A 19,258-nucleotide genomic window follows, 5' to 3' on the forward strand; every position below is an offset into this window, starting at 1 on the left:
TGAAGCTGTTTGTCTTGTTCAAATTGAAAAGCTGGGGCCAGGTATCTTCTTTCGGGAATGGTTTTCTGTCCTGGATGTTGGTTCCAGGATATTGTCCAAAGCGCCGACATACCTGCATGAATGATTAATGAGGAGAGAACAATTTCAGCCAAGCAAAACTCTCCACCAAAGCTATTTATACCACGCCCCGCTCGCAAAACTGCTATCCAGGTCAGCAAACCCTCCATGTCTCTCTCTCTTCTGCTCGGAGTTCAGTGTGTGTATGTGTGGCAGAGTTGTACTCTGGGAAAAGGCAGGCTGTGTAAATATTGTTCTTCTGAATCTTTCAGTGCGCTGGCTCCTAAATAATTTAAACCAAACTAATACCTATCTATCCATAGTGTACAGGAAGTTCAAAGCTTAAACCTTCTATTCCACTTTTCAGGCTCTAAAACTGCGGCCCAGTCTACGAGGTCATGCTTTCAGTGTGGTTTAGAACTATCAGGTTCTCTCGCATAGATGGCCCAGATTAAGGCGACCACTGCTGTGAACTCGTAATCCATCAATGGCATTCATTCTCTCTCTCTCTCTCTCTCTCTCTCTCTCTCTCTCTCTCTCTCTATGTATCTTTCCCCCTCTTTTTCTCTCTTCATTTCTATGCCTGTGTCTCTGTCTGTGTGTGTGTGTTCAGGCTGTACTCCTGCTTCGCTCTGTGTGTGTGTGAGAGTGTTATGTGCTGGCCCTAACACCCCCCCCCCCCCCACCCTCAAACCCAGCACCCACCCTTCTCAGCTCAGTCATGAGAGCAGAGCGTCAGCAGTATGTACAGTGAACCAAAGAGCAGCTGGTGTTGACAGCCTTAAACGTTCTGAAAATAGAACATTCATGAAAGGCAGATTTAATGACATATCAAGTCTTCAATGAAACCCGTTTTTCAGGGATCTGTGGCGTGACACTCTAACCTCCCCATGCAGTCTTCCATGTAACAGCTGCAGACAGGAGAGCAACCAAACCAGCCGCTTTCTCTTAAAGATCTCGGAAAAACCCGCAAACAGCTTCCTCTCAGAGCTACAAGAAAATCTTCATATTCACTGCATAGAATGGGCCCTTGGATTTATTCTTGGCTTTATCTTTTACTAACAAACTGAGGTTGGTTTCTCTCCTGTTTGTCACCAGGACAGTGCTTCTCCATACTGTTACCTGGTTTAATCTTAATTAACATTTCACTCATACAGGTATGGGTGTGTTCAGTAAGCAAAACACTGCACGTTCGACCAGAGGAATTTTTTATGAGATTTTGCTTAAACAGGGAATAATGGTTATGGTTCATTAAAAGTTGATGTGTACAAATGGATGTTGTTATTAATCAGTGTACAAAGCTTTGCCTATTGAACACAGCCTAGACCACATTTTCGGGTGGAAGGTGGGCTGCCCTTCTTCACCGCTCTCCTTTTTTTAAAATTCACTACTGTCGTTTCTATAACAAAAGAAATGGTCTGCATGCGGGCCCCTCATAACTCAGCTCTTTCTTTTCTTTCTACATTTTCTTTCCTTTCTTCTCTGCTCTCTTCTCTCTTTTCTTTGTTTTCCTCTCTTTTTTTTTGTTGTTTTTCTGCATTGTAGCTAAACTAAGATTTTCCATGCATGAGGGCAGTGCTAACACTCATAGCAGGACTATGGCTGCTGACGCCAAGCTGCAAAAATGCATGAGGAGAGCGCGGGGCCTACAGCAGCGCATGCAGCAACAGCCAGAGCAGACGCAGGAGCCCAGCCGCCCACAGGGGCCTTCCAGGTACCACTACTGTCTCCCCTGTGTGTCCGGCTTACTGCCTGTCCCAAAATACTCAGCCAGCTCCCCTGTGTCTCACAGTGCATTTTAACCAGAGTAACAGAAATCAGCCATGGCTCGTGGTTTAGTGAAAAAAAAAAGCAATAGTTTGGTGAAAAATCACATTTACACAATTTTCTGCTTGCTCCAAATACAGTTGTGTTACTGTCACATTTGGGGTGAGGGCACATTGTGTAAATTTGTTTATTTGTGGCTAAGTATTGCTTAAAAGAGAGGCACTGTTTGTATCCTGTTTGTGTGTTCCTTAAATTGTGTGCTATTGCTACTGTTGTGTTTGTTTTTGTCAAAATGATTTGTTAACGTTAGTGTTTACTGTGTTGTTGTGAAAGCTTTTTTTCATCAGTGGCTACAATATCCAGCACACCTCTTCAGAAATGTGTGTTGCTGCTTTATAAATAAGGAAGCATTTCTTTAAAAAGGAAGCTTGTCTTAAAATTTGCTGGTGCTAGTTAGGGTGGCATGGTGATGCAACCGGTGATGTTGCTGCCCCACAGCTCCAGGGTACTGGGGTTGTGAGTTCCATCCCTGCCTCGGGCCACTGGCTGTGAGGATACGGGTGTTTCCAGGTTTCTCCCACAGTCCAAAAACACAATTTGGTAGGTGAATTGACCGTATGAAAATGCCCATAGGTGTGATTGTGTGTGTGATGTCCTGTGATGAACCCTGTCTGGGTTTTGTTACTGCCATGTGATTCCTTGTCAAAGATCAAATTAACCACCTGAATGAATGAATGAATGAATGAACAAATTAATGAACGAATGAACAAACAAACAAATGAATGATTAGTTCTAGTTGCATTTTTTTGAGTTGTAGTTCCTTAGTATATGTGACTTTTTACAGCGGTCATAATGTACCACATAATGCTCCCTGTTGTATTAATGAAATGTGCCCTGCTTTGGTCAAAAAATAAATGAAAGAAGAATCAACAACACAGCACAGTTCAGTTGTCTCCAGTCTAAACAGCCCTGTTCAGCACAACCACTTTCAGCACCTGTTCTTTTAAATTAGTATGAGCCACAGTTCTGGATTGTAGCCTTTTTTGCTTGGTTCTCTTTCTTCTTTGTTCTGGATTTATTAGTAAACGTATTTACATCCCCACACTCACCTATGGTCATGAGCTTTGGATATTGACTGGAAGAACAAGATTGCAGATATAAGAGGCTGAAAACATTTATCTTTGGTTGGTTACTGGGCTTCTTTGATTGCCCTGCCCTGATAGATTAGGCAGAAAAGATGATGATTATGATAAATAAGTTGATGATGGCTTATTTCTCCATGCAGATTCTGTTTGTTTTGTTGGTTTAATCAAAAGATTGTGCTGAAAATGTGACTTTTCATCCATTAAGATTACATAAACAATGTACTAGATTAGAACAATGCACAATACAGTAAAGTCTTATGTTTTCAGCTGAGATAAAGTCTTGTGCTATAAACAGAGGTCAGCCACCCACACTGTAAGCACAGACGAGCCAGAGGACATCACTTTTTTCACAGCCCCTGCTTTCACTGTAGCTGAGTACTTATTAAGGGATGGTGCTTGCTGGCCGTCTTGTCAGGACGGAGACCTGGGACTGCGGGCAATGGTGGGGTGGGGTGGGGTGGCGCCGCATTCTGGTCAATGGATTGCGGTTATTTTGCTTCACACTTTTTTCCTTTCTCATCCCTCACAATCGATTAGAGGTGCTGATGTGATGTATGGCCTGACCCGGGCAAAGACCCTTGGGTAATTACCTTACGCGCTGCTTGAGGAGTATTTACAGGGAGCCGATGCGCTAGCACATTCATCAGGAATGTTTACTCTAGTACTTCCCAACTGCCCCCTCTACTTCCCCCTTTCCCCACGCTCTGGAGCATGTGGACATAAGGAGACGCCCTCAGAGTCCACTAGCACGGTTTAAATTGAATGTACTTTGCTTGCTTAAATGGGATTATGGCTCTTCATCTTTGTCGTTCCCATTTTCTCTTTCTCTAATCCAGAGGAAAAAAAGAGGCTTCACACACTTTCTATAGGGATATAAATGTCTTATGAATAGTGAATATTAAGGAAAGGCCTTGGGTTCGGGTCGTAAATGTCAAATTTGCTGTTAAATACGAAGGTAAAAATTGTGTATTTCTACTAGCCTCAAGCATTCTAGAATGTCGTAATGAAGATAATGATGCACATAAACACAATTTATTCATTACATGTTAAACATTTGAAGCTGTAAAACCATTTATATTAGCATATACTTCACCTTGTTTGAAGCATTTTCTCCAATGGCTGTTTCTCTGCAGACCACTGACACATAGCTCCTGCAGTTTTCTATTTATAAAAAAAGTCTAAGACATGTTTTGTCAGTATCAAGAACTTTTTTTACCTCCACTCATTAGAAATCAGAAAGTGACTGGAATAATCTGCTGCCATTTCCTTTTGGTGGTAGATTATTTAAAATGCCAAGCCATCAGTTCAGCTCCTGAAGGCCTATCCAGTGTGAGAGTTTACTTGGCTATGCCCATTAAATCCTATACATTAACCTACAGCACTTGATTACAGTTAGAATATATGTCATAGACCAATATTTAAACAAATAATCAGAAGTAATTAATGATAAATAATACAATAACCTTACCCTGAGTATGTGCTTTGGTCGGACGGTGTTTGTCCTTTCACTCGAGTCACATATTAGAGGGAAACTTACGTGGTGATTATTTTGCACTGCTGGTCATTCTGCGGGTCACAGGGAGACATTACTGGATTGGAGCCCAGATGAATGTCCTGCACTTTTGTTTAAGGGCTGAATTTAGAGACAGTGTTTGGAAATCTACTGGATTCATGTTCAGTGGAGCTTATGGGCCTGTTTATTGCTTCTGTAACTCTTCTGTTTTATGCAATGGTTATGAAAACAATGTCAAGGTCATACTGTGAATCAACTGCTGAAGGCACACAGTCTGTATAAATTTGTGTAAGAGAATGTGTGTTCTGTGTTTGTGTGTGTGTGTGGTGTGGTGTGAAATGTGGCGCATGACTAAAGAAGAAACTGACCTTGGTCTCTCGGTGACATGGTGCCTTTTAAAGTGCCCTTCAGAGTATCATATTCTTATTGAAGTAAACGAGTGTGGAAAAATGAGTTTCTTCAGTGACTACTTTCATGTCAAGGTCTAAAAGGGATTAGAATGAGCTAATAATAGTGTTTATAGATCTTACAAATTAAATAACTGTCAAAATTGTGTTAACATAAAACAACTTGTTATTAATACTTCCTGTACATTTTGGTATCAAAGTGTCCCTCAAGGTAAAACATTGTCTGTTTGAGTTTTCTTCTCCAAATGATTTGTTAAAAAGCACGTATTAAAAATATTTTGCCTCAAAGGTGTTATATCAGGAAGTTAAATTAAGCGACATTTGGCATTATACTCAATGTCGTACTGACAAATGTTTATAGGCTCTGCTGTAATTAATATTTTCTTTTTTAACTTTTGCTAATTTTACCTAATATGTTGTGTTATGTAAGAAATGTAAACCCACAACGTGCGCTCATTTTTTTGTATACAGTACTGTGCAAAAATCAGGGACCATTCTTTACTTATTTAGTATTTCCACATAAGGGAAATGTCATCATGAATCCTCAGCAGATGGCGGGGAGTCTGCAAACTGTTGTTGGATTCCACAATCCACTGGAACTCAATCCTGCTGGCATAACTCACATGAAGGCTCACAAGTTCCCCTTGGAACCTTAGCAAAAAATAATAAATAAAGTGCCTGCAATTGTCATAAAAAAAGCAGAAGGTAGTGTCTAGGTCACACAGCTCCAGGGACCTGGAGGTTGTGGGTTCGAGTCCCATTCCAGGTGACAGTCTGTAAGGAGTTTGGTGTGTTCTCCCCGTGTCGGCGTGGGTTTCCTCCGGGTGACTGTCTGTGAGGAGTGTGGTGTGTTCTCTCTGTGTCCGCGTGGGTTTCCTCCGGGTGCTCCGGTTTCCTCCCACAGTCCAAAAACACACGTTGGTAGGTGGATTGCCTGCTCAAAAGTTTCCATAGGTGTAAGTGTGTGTGTGTTGCCCTGTGAAGGACTGGCGCCCCCTCCAGGGTGTATTCCTGCCTTGTGCCCAATGATTCCGGGTAGGCTCCGGACCCACTGCGACCCTCAACTGGATAAGTTACAGATAATGAATGAATGAAAAGGGGAATATTATAGTTGCGTAGCGATTATAGAAGCTCCAACACAACATCTGTTCAATTTATACACACGCACACATTAACTGTTCCATTTCATTTTATAATATTTGGAACTTGACCCTTAGTTATGCAAGTGGACTATCTTAAACGTAATGAACTTCTGAAAAATTAGTACTGACACTTCAGTGCAGTTACAATGCAGTTTGCCTCTGATTTTTTGCACAATACTGTACTAAGGTATTTATTAAACATTATTTGAAATTTGTTCTGTTTCTTTTAATGCATATCAGTCTGTTTTTGCAGTGTCAATGATGCATTTATTCTTTGATATCAAAGTAATGTGAACATTCGACTTGGAGCAGTAGCATTTTCTGAGTCTGACCACTGCCCTCTTTTTTGCAGTGAACAGCCTGGCCCGGTCCAAATACTGCTGACAGACAATCCTGAAGAGGTGTGGGAAGCCAGCCAGGACACTACCCCAGGCCTGCCACCTCCCACCCAGATGATGCCACCCCCCTCTAATATGTTTTCTGCTTTGAACTGCCCATCACTTGGCGGTCCACACCCTTCTGCATCTCAGCAATGCCCTCAAGACCCCACACAAGGCAGTAATTATTCTTTGCAGAAAGAAGAGGAATGGGGGAACATTCGAATTTCTGATGTTCTGCAGGCCTCTGGGGTGCGGATCAGGCCCATTCGGAAGCACCTGGCCATCTCTCTGCCCTCACTGCCCCTGGATTTCTGGGGGAGTTTGGATGAGGACAGAGAGATGTCTCAGCAGCAGCAGCAGCAGCCTCCACCTTCCCCTTCATCACCTCCCCCTCCTGCCCCTCCCATGTGGAAGAGCACATCCCATAGCCCAGACTGGAGTTGCCATCCAAGTGCGACATCAAGCCCCCAGCCTGAGATGAGACAGGAGCATCCCAGAGCCCCAGTATGGCAGCCCTTACGCAACTCTGCCTTACCTCACTCAACCTTCGTGTCCCGCTCCAGCCCTAGGCCGGCTCCTGTGGCCCGTCACTGGTCTTCCTGGAGCCTGGATCGTCCTGATGCTGTGGTCACTCCCCATGAGACACCTCCAGACCAGAGTCACCTTGTCACATCCACAGTCTCTCCACTCTCTCCTGGATGGAATATTCCCTCACGCAGCCCCCCACTGAAGATCAAGAGCATCCCAAAACACCCCTTCTCCCAGCCAGACCCAAACCTAGAGTCTGAGGACCAGGAGCTTTCTGAACTGGACTCACTGTACCAGGCCAGTCTGCAGGCGGGTCCTGGTCCAGGCCGAGCCCAGCAGAGAGCCATTTCTCCAGCCATGGGGAAACCAGGTATACTGACCATGCATGACATTTCAGATTTACCAGCCTCAATTGGTGAAAAATCTAATTAGTCTAAAGTGTGTTCATGCTTGTAGTTTGTTTAAAGATGATACATTGTTACATTGTTACAAACAAGACATACCTGAAATACATACCCTTGGCATTGGAAGGTCTGGAGAAGCTTTGTTGCTTCAATGTCTTTGTTTGCAATAATAACAAGTAATAAACTATAAAATTAGTTTATTACTTGTTTTTGAACATTTCTAAAACCAAGCACCTTAACATTTTATCAACCAAGTATCTATACTTGATAAAGGGCATTGCTTAAACTAGATATTTATTACTGACTTACATTTCTATAAGTGACCGACTGATAAAACGATGCTGTAACAAATTCACAGCCCCGTTTATTTTGAGTAGCACCTCGCTCTGGTGTTCTGGCTTTAATAACCTAGAGATTCACATGTACTTTACTCGTCAGAATGTCAGTAACGTTAGTAAAGAAAAGGTTGTGACACAGAAACATTCTCCAAAAATAAGGAAGAGACTATGACAAATATTACCTCATCAACGTTCAACACATTTCTGTTTGAAGCTCCAGTAAAACACTGAGCTGCACCGCGGTGGACGGTGGACCTACAGCGCTGAAGTGACACGAACATGTCCCAATTCAGCTCTCAACTCTCTGAATCCTTGAACACTTGAACATGCATTTTTTAGGCCCCCAAAAGTGTTCACAAACCTGAATGTGAAATATGGCTGGACTAACAACAGCGGCGTAGTGGTGGTGTGGCACTACATTAAATTCTCTCTGTGAAATATGGGTGAATTAACAGTTCTTACTCATACCTGCGCATTTCAACGTTAGGTGTCAGTCAGTCAGTCAGTCAGTAAGCGCATATGCCTCTTCTAGGCTGGCCCAGCAAGCAGTCCAGCAAAAAAAAAAAAACATACACAAATTATATATTGCAGGCCATTCATCAGAACAATCCATCAGGTTGGATTGAAGGCCTGTAATGTAGCGGTGTATACCTGGGGGTATTATTACCAACTGGAAACCCAGCTGTAGGTTTATTTAAAATATATTAAGGAGTCAGAACAGCACCATAAATTCCTCATTGCTCTAGGTTTGTCCTCAGCTCATTGTTTGTTTGAAACTCACTCATTTCACTTGCAGTGTTTAGTGTCACATCTGTTTGTCTAGATGCCTTTGGTTCTTATTGTGTTCATACTTGAAAGAAACTGTACCAGAGTTCATTTAGAAATGGACAGAGACCCACCTGCTCAGGCAGTCCTGGTCTGCTTGTTTATAAAGAACCACAGTAACAGAGCAATAGACCAGGGTTCATTTTAATCAGACCAAAGTTGATAAATACAAACACACTATTAATACAGACACTACAGTATGTACTTGTCAAAGATCCTGTGCTTTCGAATATGCTGCTATCTGTGAAATCACATTAAAACCAAAAAAACATTCTGGTTACTTCTACTTGTAAAACTGTTTATTTAATAACTGAGCACATGTCTTAGAATGCTGTCAGCAAAAATGTCTAAAACTATTAGCCCCTGTGCAAAACTAAAAAGCTAATTTCATCTTGCCTTGCACAGTTCCTCCTGCTACACGGAAACTGTTCTCTGGGGTGGGGCGCTCTCGGACCCCTACGGCTGAGTTGGAGAGAACTGCATTTGGGCCACCAGGCAGTCGCAGTCCCACTGCACACCTGAATATGGTCAGACATTTACAGACAATTGTATATACACCATCCGTTGTCCATTCTCTCAGCTTAGCTGACCATACAGCCATATACTTTATAGTTTGACAATTACAGACTTTAGTCCATCGTTTTATCTGAATATGTGTTAGCCCCCTTTTACTCTTTCTCCAATGCTCAGAACCCCAACAACGCCACCACAGAGCAGGTGTTTTTGGGTTGTAGAACATTCTCACCGTTGCAGTGACCCTGGAGTGGTGGTGGTTTGTTAGTGTGTGTGTGGTGCTGGTAGGAGTAGATCAGACACAGTAGTTTCAACATTTGAAATATTGTCTTTGTACAATTTTCAATTAAATATAGGGTTTAAATGACTTGCACATCATTGCATTTTGTTTTTATTTACATTGTACACAGCCTCCCAATTTGTATGGATTGTATCATTGCATATACTTTCAAATGATACAGACACCATCTCTGAAAATTTAATTAAAATACTCTTTTGAAGGCTGCACAGTAAAGTCAGAAGATGTTCATTTACATATTTGCATAAAAATATGTAAAACAGCTTTTTTATGACTGTGTTTGTTAAATAAAATGAATGACACAAATGTTATCAGTGGAGAAACAGTACTTTATAGCCCTTTAGTTGTGTTGTATATTATTGTGTGTGTGTTTTTTTTTATTAGTATATTTACTAAATGTGTAATTGTTCTCTAGCCATTCTCAGTGGCAGATCAGGGGCTTCAGGAGCAGTGTGACGCTGACCACCTGCGCCACATTGCTCGAAGCCTGAGCGGGACCACCATAGGACGCCGGCAGGACCGACTTGCTGTCTCCCGCAGCTTTGTAAGTTCCACAATCTCATTATTTCCCTCACACACTCCCTATAATATACCTGAGTTCTTAATTTATACCCCACATAAGTCACCTCCCATATGAAACATTCACCACCACTAATTGGAACTGTCTACCAGGAAATGTACCGCAGCCTGTTCATTAGAGAATCTCAGCTCTAGCCTTTGAAGCCTGGACTTAGAGTAGCTCATTAATGGCTAAGATAAAGAGGAGGTTAGCACCGGAGCTAAAACGGGCTTGGTGGTGATGAGCTAGCAGAGGCACTGGGGGAAAGGGGTTTGGTGGGGGGTTGGGTGGGCAGGGGGGATGTGCCACAGAAATCTGACCGCAGTGCTGTCACTTCAGCATGAGAGTGACCACTAACATACATCTACTCCCACTTTAGCCTGATCTGTGTGTGCTGCCTGTTCCCTGTCAATCACTGCACAGCTTGGCATCATCATATACACACACTCAATCGTTTACTGTACATACTACACCACCATCTTGTAATATCTTGTTGCAAATAAAAGCTTATCAAGGGCAGATATGTAAGCACATGTATAGCACTTATTTAGTAATTTTATCCCATTTGTCTTCAGCTAACTCACTCTTTGGACACACTGCTGTCCATACACAAGGTCTGAGGTGAAATACAGTACAGTGAGACCATTAATGATGTCATAATAATGTGATTTGCCTAAGAACAGTTAGTATGTTTTTCTTAAAAAATTGAAGTGTCTTAAAAATCAAATATCACATTTGCAACTGCTGTGATGGCAGTTTAATAAAAGCAGTCATGCCAGCTACGGTGGTGGATGATTTGTGACATATCCATGCAACATTTAGCTTAGACAGTGCATCATTTTTTTTTAACAATGAACAGCATATCTCACTCTCAGCAGCTCCCAGCACTGTTTGATTATAGCTGCGTATATACTGCGACTAATCAGCAAAGAGTATGTGCATTTCATCCACTGCCATCCTTTTCACTCACTCTCACACACACACACACACACACACACACACACACACACGCTTCTAATCACCATCTTTGAGTCATACTGCCATCCTGTGCCCACATGCTGTAACTGTCGATTGGAAAGAATCCTGGGTCTGCTCATGCTTAAAGTATGCCTTAGTGAAGACGGGTCCTTTCCATGTGTGAAATTTTTAACTCCCCCTCTCTCCCTCTCTTCCCTTCCCCTCTTTCTGTCTCTTTTTCTTTCTGTCTTGTTTATGGCTGCGTGCATGTGTGATTGTGCGTATGCCTTGTACGCAAAGCTGGGGGACACCAGGGTCACATCGTGTCACATTTCCCCCCAGTTTTCTTGCTCACACAATCCTTCTATGTGTCCATCAGCCCATCATGTCTTCCACCCGCACCATCTCCATCTTCCTGCCTCTCCGCAGCCTGCTCGCCAGCAGCTTGGGCTGGGTGTGGATATCCCAGGTAAAACTGCTCCAGGCCCTCCACCTCCATGAGTTTCACAAGCTGTGAAAGCCATTTGTGTGCCACTCCTGCTGCTTTCTGCTTCTCAACGTTCATGTAATTGCTTTGGGCCTGAGTGCCGGCGGTCTTTTCCTAGTGCTGGGCGATATGTGCTCTATGTTGATAGACTGGCTGTGGTGCACTGATCTAATCAAGTTTTAGCAAGGATGGTTCAAAATACCCCAAAACTATATTACAGCATTTTTTCTTCTCTTCACTTATGATATTTGTGTGATTTTCTGTGCCAAGTGTTTTTTGCCTTATTCAAAATCAATGTAGGCTGAATCATGCCATGTTATTTCTCCATGAAAAATCTAAAATGGCGTAGGCTGAATAGGTGTACAGTTATGTAAATGATTTAGTTTTTCCACCACAAACATTGCATATATATAGTTTGCTATTAGATTATTATTTTTTTATAATAATATAATGCCCAGTACCTTTGATGATGGGTAAGGGATGCGAAAGGCTATATAGAAAATGCAGATACAATAAAAAACCTCTTGTTTATATGAAATATTTTGCATTCATTTACAGCACCAGTACTTGGAAATAATAACATTATTAAAGCACACTGAGACACATGTAATGTGATATATTCTGGGATTATATGTCATTTTTATCAATACCGCCCAGCACTACCTTCTCCAAAACTGTTTTTTATATATTGTGCCTTTGTTTTATTTCGCTTATTCGTTTGTGTATGGCTGTGGAAGTTGTTCCACTTTTGTTGTTGTTCTTCTTCTTTTTTTTTTTTAATGGTTTGGATCCTGTCCTTCACACTCCACCATCCCTCCCCCCGCAGGACGTGTCCAGAGGGTCCCCAAGCTTTTGGCTGTGTTTGACTGGGGTCAAGCTCTCTCCAGTAGGCAGTGCCACAGTCCAGCACTGAACCGTAGCAGCCAGTCCTCAAGGGGAACCCGGACCACAGGGTCCTTGGGGTCCAGATTTCTCCGCCCCTGGGACAGTCTATCAGCATTGGACTGGCCATCAACAGTCCCTGAGTCCTTCAGGCCTGCAGCTTCTCCTCAGAGGCATCTGCATCATTCCTGCTTTCTCCTCCCACCCCCGAGGGCATATACAACTCCCCCCAACTCCCAGCCACACTAAGCCCTTTGTGTAGCATCAGTCCTGGAGGAATGTATTCCTGAATGCACAAACCACACTCAGCTCCAGATCCACTTTTGCTTTGCAGGCCAATGTGATGGGCTTCTATCACCTCTGTTACTCCTGTGTCTTCCTAACTGTCTTTTTTATTTATTTTTTTCTTCTTGGGCTGCTCTGCCCTCTCTTCTTGGTCATGCATAATGAATCTGGGACAGCTAGTTCTTCTCTGTCTGCTTCACAGCAGCGTGTTAAAAAGGTAAAGCGCTTTTCTCATCCTGGCCAATACTACCTGCTCTGCCCCCCACAGCACGGTGAAGGAAGAAACAGAGCTGAACTCTTTCATCTGTCACCAAGGTGTGGGATAGTCTGATAGAGCTTGTGTGTCATTAGCAGGGGTCAGGCTAACAGCCTGCTGTGATACAGGAAAGGCTCGGAGACTCAGAAAGCTCCTGCAGCGGGCCGTCCCAACCCCGAGCACTTAACTTAATTAAACACACCACGTGGAGCTGCAGAGCTAGAGAGAGCCAGCGGCATTCTGGCTAACTTTTTAATATCAGTGAGTTCCATTTAGCCTCTTCAGAAGCGACATGATTAACATGAGTGTGTGTGTGTGAGTGTGTGTGTTTGAGTGCACATGGAGGGGGCCGAGAGCATGTCCTCATGATTCTCTAGTGGAAAAAAAAATGACAACAAGCCATCACTCTGGTCCTGTGCCCTACAAAAGCAAACCCTACACAGCTGAAATTTTCTATGGATTCCTATTGTTTCTTCCACTCTGTTGTTTTAGAAAGAATCTTCTATTTTGTAGGGAGATGGGTATGTAGTGTATAGCTTGTACTGATTTATCCACTAAATACGTACTTAATAGACCCTGAAAAAGAAAAACAAAGGAAAAGAGCAAAGCGGATGGGAGCTGCTCGTGTTTTTGTATGTCTTCATCTCTGAGCTCTGGTGCTGTGTCAGAGCAGGCATGTGTGTGTGCGCAGCCCTGGCGTGGAGAGTCGACGGGACTAACTTGAACTTTTCTTCCTCTTGTATGGGCATTCCCTGTAGCACATATCTGTTTTATGTCTAGTGTTACAGGCAAAAGACTGCTTTACTCATTGTGACTGAATATACACTAATAAATGAATTTATTGTTCAAAATATGAAAACTACGAATACTTAAGAAATATCCAGAGGAATGGAGAAAATCTACGTTATGATGTTATGGAATGTTAATAAAATTTTAGTGATTATAATTATCTGCATTAAGACGAGTATAGTACACTTCAGAAGTGTAAAGCTGGAGTCAAACTGCTATTTTAATTCTACTGACAGTTCTCCCATTTGTACAGGGAGATATGCCAAGTTAAGCTTTCTTTTTGTTTCTTTTGTAATCTGCAGTGACACTGACAACGTAGCTATGAGGCTGGAACAAGCTTTCGAAAGGCACCAGAGAGTAGTCAGTGCTTCTGGTCTGTGGAAGGAATGCAGTCATTCCATGTTAGTTTTACATCTCTTTGGAACCTTCCTTTAAAGAACTAAATAAAAGATTTGAAGCCAAACAAGTTAAACAACATTTGGCTCTGATTGCAACTGAAAGGAAGTTGAAAAACTTGAAGCTTTGAGTGCTTCAGTAATTTATTAACGTTTTGCACAAGAAAGATTAGTTTATGCTGTAAGCATATGATCAAACATATAAATCATTATTGACATGATGTAATGGAGATCGATCTCAGCGTAGTTTGAATATTGTGATATTAAACACGTTGTTCTTAATCATATTGTGATACGTGTTATTTTTTGCTTTGAAAAAGAAGCGATCAGCTATGGATTTAAAGTAAAACTTATTTTCCATTTCATTCTCTTTGTTTAATGTTGTTTCAGCCAAAGATTGGCACAAACACAGAGATCCCCCATTTAGTTTTTTTTTTTTTTTAATCATTATAAGGATGTTTGAGAATGTAGCAATGGTGGCGCACGAGTATGCTATGCAACAAAACGCACTCTCCAGAACAACCAGCAAAGAGTCAGACTGGGAAAACCCAAGGTCTTTTTGTTTGTATGTTTGTTTTTGTGTTTATTTTTACATGTACCTTATGTTCCTTTTATCTGAGGAAGAAAGTGATTCTTGCTGAATTGTCATTTATGTACATATTAATGTCTGTACAAATAACAGCCTTTGAATGCTAGCTGTAGCCAGAGAGAGAGATGGATTTCTCGAAAATGAAACAGCATTTCAATGGTTTTCCTGTTTGGGACACATTTGTAAATGCTTGGGACAGAGGGAACTTGTATTTTTGCAATAAAGTTATTACCAAGGCCCTCCAGCAGGGGCGCTGCACAACCGCCTATGTGCTCTTTGTTTGTGTGCTATTTTCATCACTAAATTAGCAGTTTTCACTGTCACATCTCTCCTGAAATGCACTTACACAGACATCACACAGAAGTCTTTAGGTTTTAGTAAGATATATGTACGCTTTTATTAAAGCTTCTACTATTTTTAGATATAAGCAAATTCAGTCAAAGAAAGTGGTTGCATTTTCTTTTTCTAGCAATCCAGTTATCCCCAAACACAGAGTGACGGTGAGGTCTGGGCTCTGGGTTGGGACTGTATTCTCCGCCACAGACGCTTCACCCACAACCTGATGGAGAGTCTGATACTTTCAGTGTGTTAAGTTGGCCTTATAATTTGTCAGGACTCTGTCAGTTACATTCTGCTTGGCTCTCTGCCTCCTTCTACACCGTCTGCCAAAATAGCAGACTTGTAATTGGTTCTTTTGTGTGAAATTTCTTTCCCTGCAGTAGTAGGCAGCTCTTGGCCACATTGTGACAAACGGTACAATACGAGACTATTGTTCTGAGAAATTTGATTTGCTAATTCATATTTGTCCATTTATATTGTCTAGAAACACACCCACAGTGTTGAGTTAAGACGGTAGTTATTCTTCACAAAATTGATTGTCTTTTATGTAATTTTCCCAAAAACATCAACTGTGAACAAACAGTAACTGAATAACAAAACTAGACTGTGTACAGTGAGAGTGATCTTGGAATATTGTACAATGCTGGATTAACAGTGATGGAAAACCTATTGTAAAAGGTTCTTTAAACTCCACTGTTAGGCAGCTGTTTCTCTCACATGCAGCAGACCTGCTGTGATTAAAATAACGAGAGAGTCTTTCACCATTGGAAGAGGAAGAGCTCCACTTCGTGGTCGTTTCTCCTCATTGCACCCCTCTCACTTCTCTGGTCATGGTACCCTTGTGACCACGTCTCCTCAATTCCTCACCTGTGACTATATAGAAAACTAGCACTGTATAATACCTCAATGTCTCCCTGACCTACACTTATGTGATGTGTGCCATTCACTTTGCAAAGGGGAATGTGGTATTCTGATAAAGGTAGCCTTCTGGGAAGTCTGGTGCACTAGGGTCATGCTTTGATGTGGGAAAGATGGAATAATGCCTTCATCAGGGTGATTACATTAATATGGTTAAAGTGACCTAAAGGCTTTTAGGCTTAGTCCCGTCTCCATGTTGTTATTTTTGAAACCATCAGTGGAATTGCGCAGGTATCTGATTGAGGAATATAACAGTTGTTTTACTTTAATTTTGTTCAGTAGTAGATTTTGGGTCAAGATCGTAAAATACAGTAATCAGTGGCAGCATATAAAAAATTAAGATGGTTGAAAAATGCTGGTAGAAAGGAAAGCAGAAACTTGCTGATTATTTTTAACCTGTATTGTCATTCTTTGAGGCACATTGTTTTTAAATACACCTGAACAGACTAGACTTTGCCTGCAAGCTGCTTTTGTACTGTAACCTGTGCTCAGTTATGTCCCTTGTCTCCTTTATGCTTTGTTACTGGTTCTATCTTCCTTGTGCTTTTGTTCCCTTGTGTTCCCTGCGTTTTGTTTATATAGCCATGTGCTGTTTTTCCCTTCATGCCAACCCTTGCCATGCCCCCTCGTTCAAATGCCTGCCTAGGTGTACTTTGTTTTTTGTGTGTCTTCTTACGCCTGTGCTCTGTGTTCCTGAATATCTTTTTTTTATCCCTTCCAGTGCGGTTTTCATTTAACCTTCCCTTAGTCCCTCTTGTAGATAATTCTTGTAGATAAAAAGCTTTTTAAATCTGATTTTCTCAGGTCCCTAAAACTTTTCCACTGTATTATATAATTTATTTATTTATTTATATTTTTTGTAGTTCCTGACTTGTTGTCAAAGAAATAATTTAGCAGTTTGAACAACCCCAGGCACAGCCTCTGTAAAATACCATCACGAGTTCCACAAGGAGGTCTTGTTTTATCTTGCACTTGACTTTCAATATTATCCTACTATCCTATCCCAAGATAATACTTCAATTAGCCTGTTCTTGTGTTTTTTTCAGTGATCACAAACGCTGAAACTCTTACCAGACAGAAAATCCCTTAGATGCATCAAGAGGGCGAGTTCAGTGACGAGATCAGTAGCCATTGAATAAATGACGCTTTTGCACATTTATCTGTTTAAAGATGCTCAGTAGAAGGAAGCTGTCATCAAGGCCAGTGGCATCAAGGCCATAAAGCATTCCTTTCACTTGCTGAAGACAAGCCTGAATGCAAAAAACATTCAAAATAAGCAGCTAATGAAATTAGCCACATTACACACCTGGCACATCATCGTCAGATACCCAGAGTCCAGTTGTGTCAATACCCAGATACCTAGAGTCTGCTCATGTCTATTGATCACAAACATTAGATAGAAATAAATGTAATGCAGTTCGGATGCACACGTTTCTTAACTGAGTTGAAAATCTCTTCAAAAAAATAAAAAATAAATAAAAATAAAAATCCCTCCAAGAAATTCACTTAAAATTTGTGCCGTTAAAATATAATAGAGAAAAACTAGTGATGATTCTAATCCATACATTTCCAGGCCATCCATTCTGGACACAAGAGAATTACCAACTACAGAACATGTTCAATGCTGTGTCCCGAGGGAGGACCCAGCACTAGAAACATGATGCAAGAGTTTGATAACAAACAGATTCAGAGCGAATAACTCCGATATTAACTATATTTAAGTATGTTTGAAAGTAGTAAATAGTAAATATGTGAGTCACCCAGTCTGAATCTGTTTGTTATGAAACTCTTGCGTCATGTTTCTAGTGCTTGGTCCTCCCTCGGCACACAGCACTGAACCTGTTCTGTTGTTGGGCATTCTCTTGGAAATACATCAACAAGAAAAATCAATCTCTATTTCACTTTCAGTTGTACAGGTTCTCCAACACCTTATTCCACTCTGTGGGCGGCTTTACAAAAGCGTCACTGCATTCTTCCTTTGTGGAGCGCTCTTTTTCCAGACGGGTAACTGCTCTGCTTTTACTTCAGTGGAAAAGGAAAGGGTAAATTGCAGCTTCTGTTTTGTTGCCATTGACTGGACAGGAGAGGTGTTTGAGTTGAGTTTTGATTACAGTGCATTCAAGGACATCAACGTATTTTTTTCTTTGTTTTTCTGTGTACTACTAATGATTGCAGGCCTTTCCTAAGATATTAGAGGGGAGATGTAACTGAAGATGTATGGAGAAATGTGGAGTCAGAGTAAAACCAAATGTTTTGAAAATCAAAAGCAAAAAGAATCAAAACCTCAACTACTGTGAGGGACTGGGGGCGGACTGACGGGGGTGGACGCAAATGCTACACAAACTTTATTTGAACATCAAGAGATAACAAAACAGATAGGGACAAAGAGACAATACACAGGGAGCTAAACTGAGACTTAGACAAAGGAGCTAAACGGACTAGACTTGAACACAGTGTTAAACAGACTAAACCTGGACATGGAGAGCTAAACAGATTAAACTTGGACACAGAAAGCTAAATAGACGACAGAGGAAACTTGGAGACAGAGTTAAACAGAGTAAACTATAACACAGAGAGCTAAATAGACTAAACATAAACACAGAGTTAAACAGACAACTGGTACTGACAGACAAAGGAAAGAGAAGGAAATCATGGAATGGACGAGACAACCGAAAATCAAACAAGGAGACCGCAAACCAAATGTAATCAAACCAAGACACGTTGAATGTCCAACAAATAGGAAGTAACACAAAGAAGCCTAAATAGACGACACTGACAAGGGACACCTGGAATAGAAAGCAAAGAGGGAGGAGCTAGGGCGGGACTAGGGTGGAGACAGAAACAAAAACAAACACAACCATGTGCTAAACAAGCACATGGTGGGAACAACAAACAGGACAGGGTCAAGGTGTTACATACTGTGAGGGGTGAGCAACTAAGGAAGATATTACGAAAAATAAAATATGAAAACATATAATACACAATGGATTATTAAATATGGACATATTCTGTTTATGGAAAAATTGCTAAACCTTTTGATTAATGACTCTTGTTTACTAAATTTGATTTGATTCTCAGTTTTGGTTCTTCCTACATTTCATTTTTCACAGCAGCACCGTGATGCCGAAGGCAATTTGATCTTCACCTCGGGTCATTGTCTGTGAGAGGTTGTGTTCTCCCCTCCTCCCCTTCTCCATCTTCTCCATCTGTGAGCAATTTCACACAGGTTTGAGTGTGTGAGTGACTTGGTGAAATTGTGGTGCCCTGTGATGGACCCTGTCTATGGTGTGTCCCTGTCTTGCACCCAGTGATTCCAGGTAAGCTCTGGACCCTCAGAGACTTGAATTGAGATGTAACAGCATTGTAACAGCATACAGACATTTGCCTGATAAATAATGGCATACCATATACTACAGAATAAGCAGGAGCTTAAAAAGAAGTTGATGCACAGGGAAGTAACACTCCACATTCTACTACTTTTTTTT

The 19,258-nt window shown here is 41.5% G+C and overlaps 1 protein-coding gene across 3 annotated transcripts in view; it reads left to right on the forward strand.

Annotated features, from left to right (window-relative positions):
- Nucleotides 1–12,371, forward strand: part of usp54b (ubiquitin specific peptidase 54b) — a 113,754-nt gene extending 101,383 nt beyond the window's left edge. Inside the window, exons 16-21 of one of the 3 annotated variants that reach the window (XM_066665008.1) lie at nt 1,603–1,771; nt 6,384–7,309; nt 8,912–9,033; nt 9,733–9,861; nt 11,213–11,302; nt 12,147–12,371. In XM_066665008.1, the coding sequence (XP_066521105.1) occupies nt 1,603–1,771; nt 6,384–7,309; nt 8,912–9,033; nt 9,733–9,861; nt 11,213–11,302; nt 12,147–12,233 (1,523 nt within the window). In that variant the 3' untranslated portion in view covers nt 12,234–12,371. Of the gene's footprint in view, nt 1–1,602; nt 1,772–6,383; nt 7,310–8,911; nt 9,034–9,732; nt 9,862–11,212; nt 11,303–12,146 lie in introns of those variants that run through there. The other 2 variants (XM_066665009.1, XM_066665011.1) reach the window with 2 other exon arrangements.
- Nucleotides 12,372–19,258: the final 6,887 nt, after the last annotated feature.

The sequence above is a fragment of the Hoplias malabaricus genome, chromosome 3 (genome assembly GCF_029633855.1).
Source record: "Hoplias malabaricus isolate fHopMal1 chromosome 3, fHopMal1.hap1, whole genome shotgun sequence".
NCBI lineage: Eukaryota > Metazoa > Chordata > Actinopteri > Characiformes > Erythrinidae > Hoplias > Hoplias malabaricus.